The sequence below is a fragment of the Lagopus leucura genome, unplaced genomic scaffold, assembly GCF_019238085.1.
Source record: "Lagopus leucura isolate 7727_CA_CO unplaced genomic scaffold, USGS_WTPT01 35276-2_obj-0_obj, whole genome shotgun sequence".
Taxonomy (NCBI): Eukaryota; Metazoa; Chordata; class Aves; order Galliformes; family Phasianidae; genus Lagopus; species Lagopus leucura.
The window spans coordinates 1-22,257 of NW_024966714.1; the positions used below are offsets into that span (position 1 = coordinate 1).

Below are 22,257 nucleotides of genomic sequence, written 5' to 3' on the forward strand. Positions count from 1 at the left end.
GTCCTTTGCTTTGGGGTATCTGACATGTTGGGATGTCCATTGCTTTGGCACCTCCATCACTCTGGGGTGACTCCACAGGCCAAAGATGCTTCCCATGTGGCCCCAGAGCTGTCAGCCATGGTGGTGTACTGCCAGGCCACTCCCTTCCCTGGCCTGGCCCAGGCCCTACAGCAGTCCCGGCCCTATGAGATGTCCTCCTTCAGCGAGAGGAAGGCTCGGAAACTCATCAAGGAGGCAGGTAAAGGCAGTGGGATGGGGACAGGGGGTCAGGGACAGAGATGAGGACAGAGCTGCTCTGGCCACTCCAGGACACAAGGTTGTGGTTGCTGAGGTGGCCCATGGGCTGGGTTTGAGCATTGGCACAAGATGCTCAGGACTGGTGGGAATGGGGGCTCTGGTGGAAAGGTCAACATTTGGGATCTGGCGTTTGGGTGCAGTGTGTCTGTTTGGGATCAGGTCTGGGGTTGGGATGAAGGTCAGGTTTTGTGGTCCATTGGGATCCAGACTCAAGGTCAGGGTCTGAAGTTTGGGGACAGGTTTTGGGGTCAGGTTTTGAGGTCCGTGTCACCATGTGGCCCCCACCCAACTGTCCCACTCAGGCCCCACGTTTGTGCGCTACACCTCCCGGCAGCTGAGCCGCGTCTACCCTTTGGGATTGAAGATGACCTCCTCCAACTACAATCCCCAGGAGATGTGGAACGCCGGCTGCCAGCTAGGTGAGCCCTCAGCCCCATACGTCCCCTGAGATGCAACATCCACCCCAATGGCCCCGTCTCTGTCCCTGCAGTGGCCCTCAACTTCCAGACGCCAGGCTATGAGATGGACCTGAACACCGGGCGCTTCCTGGGCAACGGGGGCTGTGGTTACGTGCTGAAACCCCAATTCCTGCTCAACCCCCACAGCGGCAGCCCCCACCCCCTCGTGTTGTGCATCAGGGTGAGGCTCCCCTACTGCTGCTGCCTGCATCCCATATGGGTGACACCAACCCCATGTCCAGCCACGTGCCACCCGCCACGCCTTCCCAATGTCCCTTCCCACAGGGACCCCCACGGTGTCAGCCTGTTCCCCTGTTGTCCCCAGGTCATCACGGCACAGCAGCTGCCAAAGCTGAACCGGGAGAAGCTCAGCTCCATCGTGGACCCTTTTGTCAGAGTGGAGATCTATGGGGTGACAGCGGACTGCAGCAAGCAGCAAACCACCTACAGGAGCAACAACGGTGATCCCATTATTATCCCCATTCCTCTCAGTGCACATCAACCCAGTCCCATTATGGTCCCCATTTCTTTTAATATACCCCAGTCTGGTCCCACCTTTTCCTCCAGTATATCCCAGTGCCATCCCATTCCACCTGGTACATCTCAACTTGTCCCATTATGGTCCTCATTCCTCTCGGTACATTTCAACCCGGGCCCAGTTTGGCCCCCATTCCTCCCAGCTCATCTCAGCCTGACCCCATAACGGTCCCCGTTCCTCCCAGCTCATCTCAGCCTGCTCCCACTGTTCCCCATTCCCTGGGCAATGACCCCCCTTGACGCACTCCTGTAGGCTTCAACCCACGCTGGGAGAAGACGCTCACGTTCCAGCTGCGGGTCCCTGAGCTGGCGTTGGTGCGCTTTGTGGTGGAGGACCACGACAGCACCTCCTGCAATGACTTCGTGGGGCAGTTCACGCTGCCGCTGGGCAGCATGCGAGAAGGTGGGTGCCCCCCTACTGGGGGAGGGGACAACCCCGGGTCTCCTACTCGGTGCCTGCTCTGTCCCCAGGGTACCGCCACATCCACCTGCTCTCCAAGGACGGTGCGTCCCTGGCCCCTGCCACGCTCTTTGTGCACGTCACATGCAAACGCCCATGATGTCCCCGTGGCCAACGTGCTCCTGAATGGGGTGCAGGGACAGAAGGGGACACTGCTGTCCAGCCAGGGTGACAGCAGGGCTGCCTGGGGTCTCCAGTGGGGTAGAGGACCCTGCCTGTGTCCCAATTGCTTGCGCTCTCACCCCACTTTTCCCCTCTGGCTGAGACCAGGAGGAGATGGGGACATGGTGACAACCAGGACGGGGTGGCCCAGCCACCATGTTCCCAATGCATCTGGAGGGACATGATGGTGACAGCAGCTTCACCGGCTCCATCCCGACTCCTTTGGGCTGCAGGGATGGTGCCTGCCACAATGTCCCCAAGGAGACCCTGCCTCCACAGCCGTGGCGCAAACCACATGGTTTGGTGCTTGAGAACTGTTGACAGAGATTTGTACCCGGTGCCCAGTGGATTGAATAAAGGTTTATTGAACAGCTTGCCCCATGTCCCCTTCACCTGCTGTCACCTGCAGGAGGGGTGGCTCTGGGGACAAAGGGAGGAGATGCAGGGGGAAATGGCTGAGCCCCCTTTTCTGATGCTTTCCCCAGTGCTGGGGGCTTGTTGAAGCCTGGTTCACCCCACTGTCCCACAGCCCCAGAAAGTCCCACGTGCTCCCAGCTCAGTACTTGTAGCTGATGTCCCCATCACCAGTGCAGGGCGGCTCTTGGCTCTGTGGGGCACAGGAGGGGATGCAGAGCTGCTTGCATAGTAGGGGGACAGGGACACTGGGAGTGCATAGATGGGCATGTGCAGCTCTGAAACCTTTGGCGTGGAGATCAAGAGCAATGGAGCAATAGAAACAGACGTCTTCTTGGGAAAAAGGGTTCCATGGACGAATCTGGTCCTGATTCTGAGCCTGTGCAGGAGGCACTGGGAGCAGCTGAGCCCCCAGGAAGGCTGATGGCACGTTGTAGGGCATGCAGGCTGGACTTCGGTGGCGTGGAGAGAAAAACATCTGAGCACAGTGCGCCGAGGTGGCCTGGGGTAGCGGATGTGGATGTGCTCCAAGCTGGGTCCCCTGCATCTTCGCCCTGAGGCTTCAAGTCTCCGAGGCTAGGGAGGAGAAGGGACAAGGCATTGCTTGCACAAATAGCCCTTAAAACCAAATATTGAGGTGTTCCCAAGCAGGGAGGGATGGCACCAAGGAGCAGGTGGTAGCCTTCAGCAGCTGAATGCATTCGTGCCAATTTGGAACAGGAAAGATTTAAAATATATATAATATATACTTTTATTATTCACCCGTTAACTCCATTATATGCCAATCATGAGCTAGTTTCAGCAGTTACATTCCCTTGATCATGTCTTTAGGAGGATGCAATTAATTCAAAACAAAGGAGAGCACTGCCGCTGCCTGGGGATGCAGTCGGTGACATCAGTCGGGGCTGGCAGGGCTGGCTCACTTCCATGTGGTGCCACATTCAGCCAGGCCAGGCTCCTCAGTGACAGCGTGCCATCCTCACAGGGTCACTTACTGCAACACCAGTCCAACCTGGAGAGCAAAGAGATGTGGGTTGCAAGCGACAAGTGACTGTCTCCTACCTCAAACCCAGCCGGGATGGACGGAACTCCCGGCCCATTGCTGCTGGGAGGGCTGCAGCCCCAAACCCACCAGCTCTCTGGTGAGGAGCTGCTCGAGCAGCCCTGCAGAGATCCCTGGGAGCTCAGTGGTGGAGCAAAGCTGCGCTGAGCTGCGTGGATTTGTGCCCTGTGGGAGCTGCGTGACTCAGATCAGCCCGGACTTCGCAGCTGGAGGTGTCAGAAATCCCTAATTCCATACCTGTCAGCCCTCACACCTCTAACGAGCTTCTGCGGGCTCTCCTGCCTTCAGGATGGCAGAGACCCTAATGAATGCCATTAGTATTAATGAGCTGTCGCGATGGGCAGACTGCAGGAGCACTGTGTTGCACAGCAGGATGGCGCCCGGCTCTCCAGGGCTACACCCAGCGTGGTTCCCATCCCACCCAGGACTCCCTGGGAATGCGATGGATGCTGAGCCACAATGCCGTGTGGTGGAGCAGTTCAGCTCCCTCCAGAGGGGCTCCTGCTGGTATTGTCCCACCATGGTGTCCTGTACCAGGCTGACACACAGCTGTAGTGCTGCACAGTGCATTCAAGGCACACAGAAAGGACCGCTGCGCCCACCGCTGTGTATCTGCCAGCCCACAACCTCCTCTCAGCTGCAACTCCCCACCTCTGGAGCCCGTCCCTCAGGTCCTCTGGGCTGGAGGACCCCACTCACCTTCTCTGGTGCCATGCTGGGACATTTCCAATTGTACAGGTAATACTGCAGGTTCCCGTCCCCAATCCCAAACTTCAGCTTCTCCAGGAAAGTTTTGTTTTCCATGAGATCCAGTGCATTGAAGACATCAAATCCTTTCTGTACGAGCAAAATACAAAGCCATCAGCTTATGTGCTGGGCAGTTCTCCCGTGTGAGTGCTTCCTGACCCCTCTCTGGCTCTCTGCACCCCAAAATATGAGGATGATGAGGCTCCAAGCTGCCCAGCCCCGCTGTGCTCACCGACTTGGCGAGGATGAGAGCGTCGCTCATGAGGTCGATGAGAGGCGTTTTGGTGTGGACGTTGTAGAAGGAGTAAGCAGCTTTCAGGCTCTTGTGGGTCGGGTGGTTCATGATGGTGGAGGGCAGCGTGTAGAAGCTCAGGAAGTCTGTCACCTCCCCTGGGGTGCTCTGAAAGGCAAAAGTGTGACACCACAGCGTGTAAGGGCTGGGTTAATGCCTGCCCAGAGCCTTTAAACTGTAGCATGGGAGCACTGATCTGCTCTCTTCTCTGCTCTCAGACCACCCAGCTCTTTCCTGGAGGGGTGAAACTCCCTAAATTTCCACACAGTGTTCTCAGTTTCACACTGCTGTACGTGCTGTATGGATGGGTTTGAAGTTATGGCCTTGGACTGGATTTCATATGCATCACTTTGTTTCTGCCTCCTCTGGAAATGCCCTTTTAGTTTCCCTGCCATCAAAATGTGGAGATGTGGCACTTGGGGACGTGGTTGATGGGCATGGTGGGGATGGCTTGGGGTTGGACTGAGTGATCTTGGAGGTCTTTTCCAACCACAATGATTCTACAATTCTAAGGGCTCCCTGAGAGCTGGGGCAGCTCTCCCCACATGGGAAGCAGCGCCCTGCAGCAGCTCACACCAAGATGATCCCAAGAAAACAGCCCTGCCTCGTTCCTCCCCCTCACCTCCACCACGAAGGTGTCGATGATGTTCTCCTGAGGTAGGAACCAGTGCTCCACCTCCTCTTGGCTCATGACGGGCGTCAGGTGGAAATGCTTCAGGTACTCGGTCAGGAGCTTGTGCACTGCAGGGATGTCTTTGTGCTCCATTGGCCGCAAGCCTGGAGTCTTGGGGGTCTGCAGAAAGCAAGAAAAGTCATTGGCACCACGTATAGGGCAGCTTTGTCCCCAAAGGAATGCCTTCACTCCCCAGATGCCTCTGAGCTGAGACGTGGGTCTGACTTTCTGCTCAAAAAGCAGCAGCTATAGAAAAACAGCCTCCTCCAAATGAGACAGACAGCTCCCACCACCAGAAGGAAACAAACAAGGGCAGGGCAGGTGGTGGCAAACTGAACGCTTTGTTTTTCTCCTCTATCCAGATGGGGAAGTTCCCCAGCAGGACAACGGCAGCACCAGAACCCATCAGTGTGAGTGAGGAATGAGGGACTGACCCAACTCAAGGGCACCATGAGGCTGCATTTGGACAGATGAAGGCTGTCACTTCTGCATTCCTGTTCTACCAGGAGGACGGGATGTAAGTCACCGTGAAACAAAAGATCGCAGGGCTCCTGTGGTTGCCAGGAGTCACCCTCAAAATGCAGGTACCCAGGTAAAATAAGCAATGATTAAATAAAACCTAATGGCTCGATAAAGCTATTTACTACATAAACCAATGCCCGTCCTCCATGCAGAGGATTCAGCCTCTGCTGAGGTCTGTGTGTGTCCAACTCCCAGCTCACCCACCTCGGGCAACCGGTAAAGCTTCATGGTGCGTTGCATAGTCATGTTCCTGCTCAGGTGGGAGAATTTGACCTCGATGAGTTTCCGAGGATTCAGGGAGCGGTGCCAGTACCTGCACAAACACATCTGCTGGGGGAGGTCGTTCCTGGGCAGTGGGAAGGAGCGCAAGGTTCTCAAAGCTGCCATGAGAGGGCAAGCGAGAACACTGCAAAGGGGACGGCCAGGAGCTCCAGGAGAGAAAAACAAGAGCGTGTGCTGCAGAGCCTCCTGCCTTGTGATAAAGGAGCAGCTTAAGCAAAGCTGCTGGGATAATCCCTGAAGGACACTGCAGGGAGGAGAAACCTGGGCTGAGGCTGACGTGTGCTGCCTCAGGGAGCCCCACACCGATAAGTGCAGCCATCCCCATCCTCTGCAGCACAAGGGGCAGAGCTTTTCATCAGTCCTAAGTCTTTTCAGAGAACTGGAGCTCACCTGCATGTCCCCACAGGCTTTGGCAGCACCACTCCTGCTGTGTAAACAGCCTGAAAGATCCCCTCCAGGTGAACCCTTCGTGTGATCTCACGGATCAGGACCGGAGCCACTCGTTTTGAACGCAGCTTTTTGTGGACACACAAGAAGTTTATCTCCACCATCTTCTTCTCTCTGTGGAAAGAAACAATGCAAAGCGTGAGACCCAACTGTGCTGAGCGGGATCCAACGCCCTGAGCAATTTAATTCCAGCTCCCCTGAAACACAGACAAGGCCCATGGGAGGTCAAGGAGCAAGGTCTGGCTTTGGAGAGCTCTCCTTGAAGCTGCCACACGAGGTTTTCTCAGGAAATAGTCTCCAACCAGCTCTGGAGGATTTCTGTGGGGCAGAGCTCTACGCTCATCTCACTCATGGTGAAAACAGCCCTCAGGGCTGTTAGCTACATGGCATCCTTGCACAGAACCTTGCAGCCCATCCTAAATATCCCCAGTCTTATCCTCCAAGCAGCCAAGCATCTCCATGGCTGAAGGGCATCGGCCTGGAATGCCACCAAGGGACAGGATGAGAAACTCATGCGAGCAGAACTTACGTTTCATAGATGTGGATGGTGGCAGGAATCGCACTGATAAACCCAACCAGCTTCTTGCTGGAGACCACTCTGACACCACAGTGCCACTGGGGCAGCCAGCCTGGGGGACGCAGCGCCCTGGAGGAGAGACACACGCTGTGGTCACAGCACACAGCACACCCGAGGTTCTACATGCACCTCCTGCTGCCTCCCTGAAACATCCCAAAACCTGCTCCAGGCCACCGAGGCACCCAGGCAGGAGGACAAGAGGTGACCACAGAGTGACACTGCAGGAACACTGGGAGGCATTCCTGCTCCTTCTGGCCTGACACAGGAAGAAATCAACACTCCTCGATTCACGAATGCCCCGAGGAAACAGCAGCTCAGCTATAACAGGTCTCCAAGTGCTACTGCTGGCAGTGTTACTTGGCAGTCACCTTCATCCTGCAGCTCTGGGTCACTGGGAAGCAGCTGCAGTGCTCTGGCCGGGGTTGAGCCCGCAGCATCCCTCACCCTCTGCTCTGTGGCTGCGCTGCCACTCACCACAGCAGGAACTCAGGAGAGTAGTCGAAGCGGAACATGTTGTCATCATCTTCCACGTAGTTCTCATTCAGCAGCGTGTACAGCTCCTTCAGCTGGAGGAGAGATCAAGCAGGTCAAGCGAGTTATTCAACCAGCACTGTTCACCTGCTGAAGCCAGCAGCCCTGAACCAGGATCCAGAACACTTCTGGTGTGGCTTCAGCACTCCAAAAATCACTCCAGACGTCAAAGCACTGAACCATGCGATGGGGACTCACACACTGAGCTGCCCCTACTTACCACGCCTCTGTCCCCAAGGTCCAGCGCGTCCCAGGTGAAGCCCTGGGGCAAAGTGTATGGCTCCTGGCGGATGTTGTCCTTGTCTGGTTCAACGGGGCCGTGGGTGTTCACCACCTCTCCTGCCAAAGAGAGCAGGGAACTATGAAAATCACCTCCATCCCCACAGCACCTGCTCTGGGCTCTCAGCACCTCAGCCCTCATGCAGGCAAAGCAGCCACAGCAGCATGGCTGTCAAAAGATGCACACCCCAGTGCTGAGGAATTGCCTTCAAATGGCACTGAAAAAGTTTCCAGGCAATGAGGAGGCAAACAAAGCCCACAGCAAGAACTGTCCCCACCTCCGCCTCTGGAAGTGCTCATCCATGTAACACTGCATGCCTAAAACACTGAGATGGACAGTGGGGCAGTCAGCCAGAGCACAGTCAGCATTTTGGTGCACTGTGGCTGTTTGGTGCCTCTCCTTCCCCACCCCTTTCATGCTGTACCTCCCAACTAATGGGGTTTATGGGCACAGAGGCGGTTTGCCACGTCAGGATCCTCTGGTGAAAGGGGCAAACACAAACCAGGCTTTGCTGCCTCGGTAACCCCGTGCCTTTGGTATTCCACAATGATTTCCCAGCACAAGCACAAAGAGGGACCAAAGCTGGGTATCACTTCCAGCAAACAGCCCTTTGAGACCAAACAAAGCCTCGGACGGGTGCTGACAGCATGAAAAGGGAATCACACGCGGCGTTTGCAGCAAGAAGTGTTGGGAACTGCCTTGTGAAGATTGTGCAGACAATCTGCAGCCACAACAACTTCAGATAAACCTACATACTATGCTCCCATCTCCTGTGAGGGCTTCTTGGGACAGCCTGGGGGCTCCGGGCCACGTACCGAGCTTGGGCACTGGCTGCGTGTCCCAGAACTGGTAGCTGCGCTTGCTGGCCTCCTCCATGGTTTTGGCAGGGCCCTGGCCTACAGAGAAGAGCTCAATGGCTTTCTGAATCTCCTGGATCCTCTCAGCGGGCAAAGAGTTGACCTGGGGCAAAAAAAAAAGACGAAATGAGGATGCTGAGCTTGTAGGTCTGTGTTTCAGCTCCTCGTGAGGAGTGCTGGGGGTACCAATGGGGTAGGGACAAACCCTGCACCTCCCATGCTCCTTCCCAAGGCTCTCGCTGCTAGTCCAGGGCAAAGCCAAGAGGGGCAGGCAGCCCCTGCTGCTGTTCTTATGTTAATTAAACAAAAATCAACACCAGGGAATGTTGTCCAAGTGTAGGAAAATGGGTTTGTTGAGCTGGCAGCCAGGCATGGTGGCACAGAGCGGCCATTCCCTGCCATCCCCGCTCTGATTTCGGGAAGAGCAGCTGAGAGGCGCCAGTCTGAGCCTTTCAGTGGAGCTGGCTTTGATACCCAGCAACGGGCTGCATTCACCCTGCAGCAACACCTCCCACAGCAGTGGGAATTCCCATGCACTGAGCCAGGAAATCACTCTAAACATGAAGGCTTTCGAGCAGCCAAGTGCCTGAATACAACAGCAGGCAGTGTCAGCACCGGGGTAATTTTGACCGCCCTGAAAGGTTTGAGATGTTCACCTTCATTGGCTGGTCCTGAGCCTGGTCGGGCTGATCTCCTCCTTTTTCTTTCTTCCGTTTTGGTTTCTTTTTCTTCTTTTTGGCTCCGCTGTCATTCACTGGACTCAAGCCACTAGGGAACAAAAGAAACATCATTGCAGTTTTTGGGCTGGTTTGTTTTTGGTGTTGTTTTTTTTTTTGAGGACACTTACACAGCCTCTGAAACACCCTAAGGAAAATAAAAGCTCCCTGTTCCAAGCCCTGGCCTCACAGTCCCCTTCCTTCCCCTGTCCTCCAGCTGAGGACCATGCATTGGTTGAGGTTGGAGGCACCTCTGGATGCACTGGGGCCATCTGAGCTGGTGGCCAGGACCAAGGGCTGCCTGCCTCCATGGCTAGAGGCTCCAGCAGCTTCCACACCAGGAGAAACCCCATTGCCAAAGCCAAGAGGTCTCTGTGTGTGTGGATATGTCTTCGGTCCATGGACCCACACAGCATCTCTCCACTCCAAACTCCTGCTAACAAGTTCAGCCCAAGCGGAATTATTTTACCAACAGGTAGAAGAGGGGAAAAAAACCTCCCTGATTTATGAGTGAAGATGTCGTGAGCAGGAAGAAATCAGAGCTGAGTGTTCCGCATTAGCAGATTTCAGCTGGGGAATGAATGCAGCCCATCAGGCAAAGCACAGAGGAAATGTAATGCAGAGAATGGGAGCTACGCCGGAGTCCTTGGGACTCACAGCCGTGCTTGGAGGGATTTTCAATTTTAAACCCACTTAGCAAAGCAAATACCAACGGTTAGAGGTATTTTCTATTTTAAAGTCCATTTAGCAAAACAAATAGCGTGCCCAATCCCCTCCAACTCCCCAAATTAACCCCCGTGCCCTGCACAAATTGCAAACATCCCCAATCGCAGTGCACGGGGCTGCTCTCCATCCATCTGTCAGTGAACAGACAGCTCTGCCTCGAGCCCACAGCTCTCCCAGATGTGCTCACAGCCTTTTTCCTCTCCTATCTCGTCAACCCAAGAGCTGCTCTGACAGATAACATGGGTGGAGAAAGGCACACCGGCTGCGCTACCAGACCTATCTGGGTACTTCGGGACATGGGCTACTGGCATAGCAGGGACGAGTTGGGTGGAGCTTGGTGATCTTGGAGGTCTTCTCCAACCTTAATGATTCTTGAAAGAGATGTTAAGGTACAAGATGAGGTGACGGGAAGCAGCCAGCAGGGCGTCACCAGCCCATGATGGGGGGAGGTGGAGCTGCATGAGCTTTAAGGTCCCATCAAACCAAAACCTTTCTGTGATTCCAACTCCTCAAACACCTCCATGCTTAGAAATCAGAGAGGTGGTGGATGAGGAGCTGTGTCTGTCCCACATTTAGATGCTGGAAAATCCTCCTGACAAACTAATTGTGTGGCTAATTGGGTGCAGGTAATCTCATTAGGCTGTGGGGGCGGGCAGATGGCGGGACATCATCACTGTGATGTGTTCTGCAGCAAACCAGAAACAGCAACGAAACACCGCTTCCACACAAAGGAAATGAGAAGAAACATGAAAGTGTGAAAAGTTTTCTCTGTTGGAAAATGAACTCTGTGCTTCACCACAGAGCCACTTCCCAGTGCTGACACAGAACCCGGGCGGGGGATGTCAATTCCTCCTTCCTGTCCTTAAAAGGAAAGGAAGTGCTGCTATCGCTCAGTAATAGTGCTGAGTTCCTACAGCCTAGAGCCAAGAGCTGATGGCTCCAAGCACAAACTGGGCACTGGCAGAGGGACAGCCCCAGGCACAGCTCCCAAAAACCACCCCTTTGTGCTCTGTGCTGGGGACAGCACTCACCTCGTGCCCTTGCAGATGTGGCACTGGGGGACATGGTTAGTGGACATCGGGATGGGTTGAAGTGTGACTGGATGATCTTAGAGGTCTTATCCAACCTTAATGTTCTATGAGTGGGCATGGAGGGGATGGATCTGGTGGGGATGGGTTGGGGTTGGACTGGATGATCTTAGAGGACTCCTCCAAATTTAATGACTATGTGACTTGCTCAACGGCACCCAACCCTTCCTAACCCAGCTCACTCATCAGCCACCATTCATCTGAACAGCTGTACTGGGAAATCATGCCGAGAAAGCACAGTAGCAGTGATTAAATGCCATGTCTGCTCTCTGCTTGGTCCTGGTTCCTGCAAACCTAATCATGTAAGAGCAGAGGAGAAGAGAAACCTTTCCAAGCATGGCTAAACCCATTAAAAGGAGACATGATGCCACACCCAGGAGGCAAATAAAATAGAAATGCACATCTGTGCTGCTGTAAAACAGCTTCTGTAGTATGTCTTGCATGACCTTTTATTACCAGACAGGCAAGATCACTGCTGACGGGAAGAGAAAGGCCGTTCCTAGGATGCAGGTGGGAGCCTGGCAAGGCTGGGATGTGCCAGGCAGAGGCACAAAACTTCAGTGCGAATGGTGTGGGATCACTGCTAGTGTCTGTGTCATCGCTTCACACCTCGTGTCCCCAGCACTGCGCTGATGGGTGCCAAGCAGGTGGCACTGGGTGACACGGCGATGCTGTAGGAGCCAGCGGGGGCTGCAGGCAGGAGGATGGCACAAACCAAAGCACCCAGAATTCGGCATAAAACTGCAAGAATCCCCGAGGTCTCCGCCCCCTGCCTCCATCCACGCCACGATCGGGCCCGACCCCGCAGCTTCAGCACACGCTCTCACACATACGAGTGAATGGAAGCTAAACGGCCCGCCCCCAGGCCGACCGACAAACGGCTCGTCCAATCGCAACGCGCGATGTTATCTGCTGGCCAATCAACGCGCGCCAGGGGCGGGGCGGCGCTGACTTCCCGGCCGCTGCCCACCTCCATGGGCCCCGCGGCCGCCCCCGCGCCGCGCTCACCCCCGCTTCGAGCCGCGCTCCGCTTCGTTCTCGCAGTCGCTGCAGTGCTCGTGGTCGTTCTCCTCCGCCGACGGCCGCTGAGGCCTCGCCAGCGGCCGCCTCACTGCTGTCTCACTGTCGTCCGCCATCTTGAAACGGGGCCTCGGCGGCTGCCGCACCCCCACAACAAAGCGCGCTGTGATTGGGTAGCGCGCCGCCGGGCATGCCGGGAGCGGTAGTCCGCGCGGGTAGGCGTTGGCCGGACTGGGCGTGGGCGGGAACTACAACTCCCGTCAGCCTTTGCAGCCCCCGACCCGCTTCCTGCCCGAGGGGGTCGGACCGATCCTAATGCAGGTGGCGCTGATTGGCTGAGAGCGGCACTCTCAGTTCCTCCCACCCAATCGGCGTGCGCTACACTGCGTGGTGCGCGAAGCCGGCAGCGGGTGAGTGCGTAGGGGGCGAGGCTGCGGGTCTGGCTCGGCCCGGCTGAGGGGCTGCGGTTGGGGGTGTGGCTGCGGATTTCCACGCTGAGATCATGATTTATTTTTTTACTTTTTTCTCTTTTAATTTCATTTTTTTTTTCATTGCCGAGCCCCCGGCGCTGAGCTCGGAGTGAAGTTGGTGCACTTTGGCCTTCAGTCACGGCTCCTTGGGATGTGGGCCGTTAGGCCTCTCTGTTCTGTGTGGTAAAATCATTGAATTCACTACTTTATTTTTTTTTTTTTTCTCTTCTGGTTTTGGCTTTCCTCTTGTTTGTTTGTTTAATTAGGGCAGACCAACACCGCCCCAAACTGCTCTGTTCTGGGGGAAAAGCAGCATCTGGCTCCTGCAGGAAGGGATGATCAGCCCCTGTGTACAAATCAAATCGTTTAACATTCACACCTCACAGCACGTTGATACCTCGCACCACGGGTCTCGTCTGGTCCCTGTGGCTGTACAAATGCTTACAAACTCCATTGGGCTGCATTTTGGATGCCAGCCTTTCACACTGCTCCTTTACCCCTCAGTAATTCCTGCAGCTGTCAGCTCACAGAGGTCTGTAATGGAGGGACAGAAATAGGTTTGTTGGGAGCACATAACAGAGGGACAGAAATAGATTCATTGGGATCACGTAACAGGACAGAAATAGGTTTGTTGGGACCAGGTCCCAGCTGGGGCCACAGCTTGGGGTTACTGCGCTTAGAAACGCTGTATTTACTTTACATGGGCAGGAGAGTTTTATGTTTCTAAACAGGAAAAGAGTTTCCTCCCCACAAAGCTGGGTACTGATGGCCTGAGCCATTTCCTCTCCCCCACACCAGCACTGCTCACATCACAGGGTGTAGAACATGTAGAACATCCAGGGCTGGATCCAAACCTGCTCTGAAGGTGAGGGGGGCATAGGAGGAGGGAATGCCCCATGGGGGTCAGGTGCTCACTTGGCAACAAAGCTCAGGATTTACTTCAGCCTCTTGGAGATCACTGATGTTTGTTGTGGCTGCCCTCTCTGAATTCCCCCTTCTTGCTGGAGTTAACCCCATCTGTTTGCCAAGAGGAAGGGAAGAGCGCACATGGTGCTGCTGTGGGCTCTGTGTACTCTCAGCAGCCACAGAGTGAAGTTGCTGGCAGGTGCTGCTGGCTTTCCTCTCTTTGCTCTAACTCCCATTTCCTCCCTCTGCCAAACTGCCTTCAGCTGCTGCTGAGCACATCCAGCCCTCTCTGGATCCCATTTGTAGGACTGAGTCGTGACGCAGGTGTCTTTTTCTAGCAAAGAGGAAGCATTGAAATCACACAGATCGTCAGGGTTTGGGGCAGGTGCCTCTCCAGGAGAGGCTGAGCTTCCCCTGGTCTGGCTAGGAGGAGGATGAGGGGTGGCCAAGAGCAGCCCACCACTCCAGGGATGTGGTTACTAAGGGGATGGAGCTGCTCACAGCCGATTTGGCAAAGGGCTGAACCGGCCCCTGGGCTATCAGCAGGCACAGGGCTGTGTGTCTGATGCCTGTTTGTGAGCTGACAGCCAGGAGCTTACTGCTCAGAGCCGTGATTTCTTGCATCCGTTGCGCTGTCCATGCGGTGCGTGCTGCCGATGACAGTGCTGGCTTCCAGGTAGTGCAGAGATGTGATTTACTTGCAGTCTCCTGTGGTCTGCGTCCTGATTATGTCAGAGGTAGCTTGTCTCCTCTTGCTCCCCATCTGTTGAGATCAAGCAGGGCTCACTATCTGTCCTCGTGGGCTGAAGTGCTGAGTGAGTTCTTCCCGTTGTCACAGATCCTGTGTCACCCTGCCAGAAGCATTGGGTGCCCTCTGATTTGGGACGCTGTAGGTGAGGCACAGCCAGAATCCCCATGCTCTGGGGAAGCCTTGTTTAACCTGGCTCTGTTCTTCAGCGTGGGCACCCAGCTCAGAGGGGTGCCAAGACTCTAATAATGTTTCAGTGACTCCCTGAAAATGTATGACTGGGCTCTGAATGGAGTTGCTTGTTTGGTATAAATATTTGATGAACAAAACAGCCACGTCCTGGCACGTTTTCAGCTCTCTCTTTCTATTTCAGAGCGCAATGTTCCTGGTCGGGCTCTCGGGTGGAATCGCGTCGGGGAAGAGCACAGTGGTGGCCGTGCTCCGGGAACTGGGCTGTGCCGTGATTGATGCTGATGTTATTGCCAGAGAGGGTTCGTTCTGCATTGCTGATCTTTCTCCCCGATGTTCCCCTGACAACTGGGATTGATGTGCAGTGACGCGCAGACGGCAGAGGGTGCTCTGGGTACATTAGATCTGCTTCCCTCCCATTCCCCCAGCCGATGGGGATGTGTGGAGCAGCTGTCTCAGGGGATTGGAACTAAGATATATTTCTAATAAAAAAAAAAAAAAAGAAAAATAATGTCCTAATAACAAATGCCAGGGGAAATCTTATCCTGAGTTTCCCTCTCCAGGAGTGCAATGCAGTCAGTGCTTTCCGGCTTTGAAAGTGAGCTCTTGGCAAAAGAAATGCATTTCTCCTTACACTGGGTTCCGTGGGCTGATCCGACCTCCTGAGCCCCAGGACCTCACCCTGTAACTCAGTTATGCTGGGTGGTATCACTGAGCTGAAAGAATTCCCCTGGTGCTGGCTGTGAATACAGAGAAATCCATCCACAAAATCATTTGTGCCTTAATGTGCTCAAAAAGAAAAAAAAAAAAAAAAAGAGGCTGCAAAGATCTCAGTTCAGAGGGAATTCAGGCTGTGCTCCTGCACGTCTGCACCTTGCTGCTTAGAAACCCCGGCGCTGGGGCTGAGCAGCGGTGCAGGCTGTGTCATTTTGAAGCACTTCTCTGTTTGTGGAAGATCTTACCATGTAGCCACTCAAAGCTGCGATGCCCTCACGTTTTATTGCACTGTAATTCCCCTGGAGGCGCTGGAAATTTGCTGGAGGTGCTCAGAGCCCTCAGAGGCCGTAGGAAAGCGCTACGGATGCTTGATGTCAGTTTTCTACCAATCGCTTCATTTTCCTCCAATTCCTTTTTTATGTGTGTGCTCACGTATGGATCTGCCCCACCCTGCAACGGCCTCGCCGTGAAATTCCGATGGAGAAAGAAATTGGCCTTAAAGACTTTTATTAGGTTGGCCCATGGTTACAACCTGTGGCAACGTTCCTGGATTTCTGAGAGGAAATTACATCTGGTTTGCCACTCTCTGTGGCCAGCCTCAGCTTGATCTTAATTACATTTTTATTATTTCATTCTTTCTGTCGGTGATTTTGATGCCCGTTTAACGTCAGAGTCCCCCCCAAATACCTGCTGGGAATCGATCTCTGAGGCGCTCGCTGCATTCGTTCTCACTAAGAATTTGGTGGCTGAGGCTAAAAGCAGCAAAACACCTTTGTGACAGCCAGAGCCGGCGGTGCAGCACGTCCGAGGCGGTCGTGGCGCTGAATTAATGTCCCCAAAGCGCTTCGATCCCCAGGCGTCAGCCCTCGGAGGGACCTTGGGCTGAGAGTTTGCGGAGCGCTGCCTGCAGCGCCGGTGCCAGCTGTCTGCCGGTGCGTGCTGGCGGGCAGATGCGCTCTCAAGCTCTGTTGTTTAATGAGCAAACCTCATTTGAGGCCGATTGCTGATGCAAAAGCTGCCTGTGCCGTGCGGTTGTCTCTGACCTCCGGCTGTTTAATGTTATCAGTGGTGCAGCCCCGCCTGAAGGCCTATCGGCAGATCGTGCGTTGCTTCGGCCCCGAGATCCTCCTGGAGAGCGGAGAGATCGACCGTGAGGCGCTGGGAAACATCATCTTCTCCCACCCCGAGAAACGGCAGCTGCTGAACGCCATCACCCACCCCGAGATCCAGAAGGAGATGCTGAAGCAAGTCTTGAAGTACTTTGTGCTAGGTAAGGGCGGCGGGGCTGCTGGCTGTGCCCGTGTCAATGTGGAGAAAGGGGCAGGGAAGGGGAGCGGAGCTGAGTGGCCGCCTTTGTGCTCCGCCGCTGGTGGCCTTTAGCTTCGGTGTTCCGAGTTTTCATCGCTGCCCTTCCTGCCTTTCACCGCTGCCCTTCGCATTCTTCTTCTATGGTTTACAGTACATCTGCAGGGCCTGAGAAAGGCATTGTGAGGCCTCTTTGGAGATTGCTCTTTGGATAATGTCATACCTTCTGAAATGGCCAAATATTGTTCCCCGCTCCCAGCCTCCCTGGGCTTCGATGAAAGCTGCAGAGCACTTTTAGTCTCGATAAGGTGAGAAATGGGCTGACAGCTGTGCTTTCCAAAGTCCCACTTTTCCCCCTGATAAATATAACAAATGCAGCTGTCAGACTTGGTCTAATCAAATGCCAGATAAGATCACCAGCTGTTTCGGAGGTCTCCGTGTAGACAGAAGGATGTCTTAATAGAGTCAGTCTGGTTTTGTGGAGCTTATCAAAGCTGAGCTGCTTGACAGCTGAATAGGGCTGCACAGGGACCCCAAGATTTGGGGTGGAAGGAGCAGAAGGCAAGGGAAACAACAGGCAGGAGAGCTGGGAGCCAAAACACTCCGAGTTCTGAACCCAGGCTGCAAACTCAGAAGGAAGGCCCTGTCCTGCCCCTTGGCGAGAGTGCAGTGTGTGTTCAGCAGGCTGCTTTGTCCTCATTAGTCAGGTTTTAATGATTTGGGATAGCTGGATGCTGTCTCCGAGGATTGCTCTGTAAGGAAGGCTCTATTGATCAAGCCATAGGGCAGCAAGAAGCATCTCTAGACAGAGATGCTGGTAAAATGGTGGTTTGCTGGGGGATTGTGCCTTTGTCCAGGCTTTTGTTGCCGTGGCCTGGTTGGATGGGGAGCACTGGCTTTGTTTATAAACCAGCAGAGCCGTCTGCAAGGATCTCCTTGCTCGCTTTGGGAAAAGTGAAACTGCTCAGCTAAAGCTTTCCAAAAGGGAAGAAAACTAAGCTGGAAAATGAGCCGGGAAACATCGGCTTAGCTGACTGCAGCCTGGCAGAGCCTCGGACAGCTGAAAGAGAGAAGAGCAAATTCTGCTGTGGGCGCTGCTCCCCTGGAGAGGCTGGCGACGATGTGTGACTGCTGCTCCTGCCAGCACTGCACTGCCGCTTCCATTTGAGCTTCTTGTTTCATCTCCTCATTATATTTCTGCAGCTTCACCTTTGGTCTGAGATCATCCAGGTTAGGGTTTCGGTTGGTTTTGTTTTTTTTTCTTCTTTCCCCTGCAGAAACTTGGACTGAAACCATTTCCTCTGTCTGAAAGGAGGGGGGCTGCTGTTCTCTCGGAGCAGCTGCGCTCACGGAGAGCTTTGCCGGAGCAGCTGCAGCGCACGTGTGAGGCTGTTGGGAATCCGTGTAACGCCGACCCTTTTGGGGGTGTTGTCATTCCTGCAGGCTACCGCTATGTGATCCTCGACATCCCTCTGCTCTTCGAGACCAAGAGGTTGACCAAGTTCATGAAGCACACCGTCCTGGTTTACTGGTAAGCGCCACACGAGCTGCGAGCACTGGGCCACCTCCCCGTCCCTCCGTGCCCAGCTCAGCGCCGCCTCTGCCCCGCAGCGACCCGCAGACCCAGCTGGCACGGCTGAGGAAGAGGAGCGGGCTGTCCCAGGCTGAGGCCGAAGCACGCATTGCCTCGCAGCTGCCGCTGGATGAGAAGCGCCGCCTGGCCGCTCACGTCATCGACAACTCCGGCGACCGCGAGAGCACGCGCCAGCAGGTGCTGCGGCTGCACGCGAGGCTGGAGGATTCCCTGGACTTCCTGTGGGCACGGCTGGCGGTGGGGACGGCCGTGGCTGCGCTCGGAGGGCTGCTGTACCTCCTCCTCCAACGTTTCATCTCTTAATTCACCTTTTTAGGGTTTTTTTTTTTCTTGTTTTTTTTTTTTTCCCCCTCAGTTGTTTTCCAAAGGCCTGGATTTCCAGGTTTGAAAAGGGCACTGAAAGGCCACCTGTTTTAATGAGCTTTGCCAGCTGAATGCAGACAGTGGGGTGAGGTTTTCTCCTGCTGACTTCCCAAGGTGAATGTGAGTTTTCTTCCAGCACCATCTCACGTCTCTGTTCTTTAACTTTCTGCTCAGATGGTGCCCATCTGTGGGTGAGACAGCTCCCATGGAGGGGATGAGGCCCTTCTTAGCCCCACAGAGATCTGAATGGTGGCATTCCGACCTGTGGTGAATCCAGGCACCTCAGCCTCTTCCATGGCAATCTCTTTATGGGGGGAATAGATGGGCTCTCAGGTCTGGTTCCTGCTGCTAACTGTCCCCAGGTTGATCCCCTGGGATTAGATATGAGATTTCTCCCTCTTTCACTTTAAACCTGTGGTTGGGAACCAGCAGCACGTCATTCCCCAGGGCTGGGTGTACAGCTGGCTGCTCGCATCCCCTCTGCCCCGTGTTTCTGCAGCCTAAACAACCCCGTGAGCATTACCTCCCAAGGGGGGATGATGCTGAGGGCCTGATGCACCCCCAGAGGGCTGAGACCCAGGAGCTGCCCCTTGGGAAGGCACTACTGGAGAGGATGAGCCTGAGCGAGGCGGGTGCTGGCTCTTGGCGTTTGGTTTAATAAAGCACTAACCAGCAGACAGCTCCCCGTGGCTCTGAGATTTCCGGGCTGCAGCGCTGCTCTTTTCCTGGCCTTCTCCCAGGCTGTTCCTATGCTGGGGCACGGCTGCGCTCTGTAAAGTTCATTGTGTGCAAGCAAAGCTTACGAGCACGCTGATGTGTTCCCGATGCAGAGCCTGGTTCTGGTCCCAGGAGCTCTGCAGCCTCGGTTCCTGCAGGGCCGTGGCTCAGCCCTGGCCCTGAGCTCTGCTCTCAGCTCTGGGCTCATGAGCACAGAGTGCAGCGGGGTTCCGGGTCCTGCAGTTAGCGTGGCTGCAGGGACCTGTGGGTCCCGGCCCTGGGCTGCTTAGTCTGAGCATCCCAGCACAAGCAATAACTCTCCGTCATGCCCTTCTCCTGCTTTTTAATGTGCCTTTAATTGCGGTGGTGATGTTGGGGCCGGGAGTCCCTCCCAGCAAGCCATAAATCAGGGCTGGAGCAGGACAGGCTAAGCCAGAGATAAGCACTGATTGCGTTCCTCCCTCCCGGCTCGCTGCCTCTGCGATAAATGGGGCTGCGATGAGGCCGGGGGCAGTGAGGCTGGCACAGTAATCACATTTGGCGCTCCGCTCCCGCCCCGCTGACGTTTCCCAGGCACTAATGAGTTTAGTAGGGCCAAGGGAGGGCTGATTTCAGGGGGGCTGAGAGGCGCAGTGCTGCCCAGCGTGGGGATGGGGATGTGCACTGCCCGGCTGTGGGGCTGAGCTGGGCTCACATCTTGTGTCCTGGCTGCACAGCTGGCACCCGTGGGGAGGACGCTGAGCCCAGTGCACGGCTTTGGAATCAGATGCTGCGTCCCCCATGGGTACCCAACGATGGTCCCCCACTGCGGGTGTCCTCTGGCTGCCATGTCCCTCAGTTTTGGGGACAACCTGGGGCACACCCTGTGGCCACATCCCTGACCCTTTCAGGGACACCCTGCACTCAGCGGCTGTCCCCACCGGTGACAAATGGCTCAGCTCTGTGCCATCGACAGCTCAATCGATGGCTCTGGAGGGAACCCGAAGGGCAATGCACATCCATCTGGGTAGACGAGGCCTGCTTGAGACCTCCGTGCTTGTGACACTGGTGGCTGCCACCCAGCATGGGTCCGTGGAGGCACCCAGGCTGTGGGGACAGCAGTGTCCCTTTGTCCCCAGGCATGGATTGGGACCCAACACCCAAAGAGGGGCCCCTAGGGACAGGAAGAGAGGGCTGAGTGGCGTCACTCACGGCGCCAGTGTCCCGGTCGCTGTCACCACGTGGTCCCTGCAGCATGGCACAGTGTCACCATCACCACATGGTCCTGCATGCATGGCACAGTGCTGCAGCACAGCCCCGCGGCGTCACCGTCCATGGTGTCACACGGTGTCACTGTCACTGCACGCTGCACGGGGTGTCACTGTTGCTGCCTGGCCACGGGGTGCCACACAGTGTCACTGCAGCTCCCATGGGTTGTCACACAGAGTCACTGTCACTGCCTGGCGCACGGGTGTCACACAGCGCCATGTCATTGCATGGCCCACGGGTGTCACCCGGCCTCATGTCACCGCCATCCCACAGTGCATCGCACAGCGTTGCTGCCAGCGCGTGGCCTGCGGGTGTCACCCAGCATTGCTGTCACTGCGTGGCCTGGGGGTGTCACGCAGTGCCGCTTGGCAGTGCCACAGCCGCTCCCCTGCACGTCCTGTAGGCCGTCACCCCTGTCACTGCACGGTCCCCAACCCACTGGGGGATGCGTCCCCATGGTCCCTGATGCACTGGGGAACGTGTCCCCATGGTCCTCGAGCTGGTCCCGTCCGCCCGCCTCATCCCTGTCCCCTGCTGCCAGGCAAGCAGTGATTTTCCATCAGTCACCGGCTGTCTCGATCAGCCAGGCTCTAATTAAGTATCGGTGTTGGCAGCCCTTAATTGCCAAGCGGTGGGAGGGTGGTGGCCCCGCTGCGCCCACAGCCTCTGTAATGAGCATCCATGCAATGGGGACGGGCTGGGGGATGTAGTGCCCCAGCCTCACCCCAAAGCTGCGCCAGGGTCACCCCTGGGGTGGGGGCATCGCCCAGCACTGAGCTGGGTATGAGGGTTAGCCCATGCCCGCTGGCCAGCTAGCTCCCTGAGTCACCCAAGTAGTGTGTTGGCCAGCTGGCCACCCAGCTAGCCAGAAAGCCTGATGGTCAACCGGCCAGTTAGCCAACCAGCCAGCCTGCTGGCCATCGAGTCAGCCAGATAGCTAACCAGCGCAGCGCCCAGCCACCCACCAGCCAGCCAACCAGCTAGCCAGCTGCCAGCATCCCACTAGCCGGCTGCCTAGCCATCCAGCCACCCCATCAGCCACATCTCTAGCCAAGCAGGCAACCAAAGAGCCACTGGGGTGTCTGGCCTGCGGTGGGCGCACGGTGGCTGGGACCGTGGCCAAAGCATTTAGCAGGGACAAGGGAGCACTGTGCTAGAACTTGCCTCAGTTTCCCCTTCTGTTTCTTTCTCTCCAGCTCCATGTTGCTGTCACAGTGCCCAGACACCACACCACACCATTGCTTGTCTGGAAAACTCCACATTAACACCTTCATTTAATCAGCTCTCCTGCCCAACGAGGCAATTGGTCATGGTGCCCCCTCTCAGTGCTGGAAGGGCTGCTGGTCTGGAGGGATAGAGGGATGTGTGGGGGGATGGATGGAGAGATTAAGGTATGAAAGGATGAATGGAAGGATGGATGGATAGAAGGATGGATGGGTGGATGGATGGAGGGGTGGAGGGATGGGTGGAAGGGTGGACAAATGAGTGCATGCATGCATGGAAACAAGGATAGGTGCATTCATGAGTAGATGTGTGGAAGACGGATGGATGGTCAGGTGTATGGGTAGAGGGATGAAAGGATGGATGGGTGGATGGGTGGATGGATGGATGGATGGATGGATGGATGGATGGATGGATGGATGGCTGTGCAAATGATATGGGGTTAAATTGATGCATGGATGCATGGGTGGGAGGATGTGTGGATGGGTGGCTGTGAAGAATACAATCGTGTGCATGGGTGGATACAGGTCGGGATCGAGGGAGGTGTGCATAAATGGAAGGATGTACAGATGGAGGGAAGGAGGGAAGGAGGGAGGGAAGGAAGGAGGGAAGGAGGGAGGGAAGGAAGGA

The 22,257-nt window shown here is 55.6% G+C and overlaps 3 protein-coding genes across 4 annotated transcripts; 2 read left to right on the forward strand and 1 right to left on the reverse strand.

Annotated features, from left to right (window-relative positions):
- Positions 1–6: 6 nt before the first annotated feature.
- LOC122192744 (1-phosphatidylinositol 4,5-bisphosphate phosphodiesterase delta-3-like) lies at positions 7–2,289 on the forward strand. 2 transcript variants are annotated; one of them, XM_042893396.1, is made up of 6 exons: positions 12–238; positions 600–716; positions 788–936; positions 1,081–1,216; positions 1,546–1,695; positions 1,764–2,289. In XM_042893396.1, the coding sequence occupies exons 1-6, from the start codon at positions 25–27 to the stop codon at positions 1,850–1,852; spliced, it is 855 nt and encodes a 284-aa protein (XP_042749330.1). In that variant the 5' UTR covers positions 12–24; the 3' UTR covers positions 1,853–2,289. The 2 variants fall into 2 exon arrangements, with proteins under 2 accessions (XP_042749329.1, XP_042749330.1); XM_042893395.1 differs by lacking the exons at positions 1,546–1,695; positions 1,764–2,289 and having other exon boundaries at positions 7–238; positions 1,081–1,539.
- On the reverse strand, positions 2,260–12,302 carry NMT1 (N-myristoyltransferase 1). Its single transcript, XM_042893393.1, has 12 exons — positions 12,138–12,302; positions 9,256–9,367; positions 8,558–8,702; positions 7,683–7,801; positions 7,406–7,497; positions 6,884–7,000; positions 6,298–6,468; positions 5,830–5,938; positions 5,053–5,223; positions 4,371–4,538; positions 4,091–4,228; positions 2,260–3,340 (listed from the first exon to the last, which is right to left on the reverse strand). Exons 1-12 carry the CDS (start codon positions 12,263–12,265, stop codon positions 3,320–3,322), a joined length of 1,491 nt encoding a protein of 496 aa, XP_042749327.1. The 5' UTR covers positions 12,266–12,302; the 3' UTR covers positions 2,260–3,319.
- Positions 12,303–12,324: 22 nt separating this feature from the next.
- DCAKD (dephospho-CoA kinase domain containing) lies at positions 12,325–19,120 on the forward strand. The gene is given in 6 exon segments (XM_042893394.1): positions 12,325–12,447; positions 12,449–12,559; positions 14,647–14,764; positions 16,246–16,449; positions 17,928–18,015; positions 18,096–19,120. Coding segments are annotated over 6 exon segments (915 nt in total). The 5' UTR covers positions 12,325–12,339; the 3' UTR covers positions 18,382–19,120.
- The last annotated feature ends 3,137 nt before the right edge of the window (positions 19,121–22,257 follow it).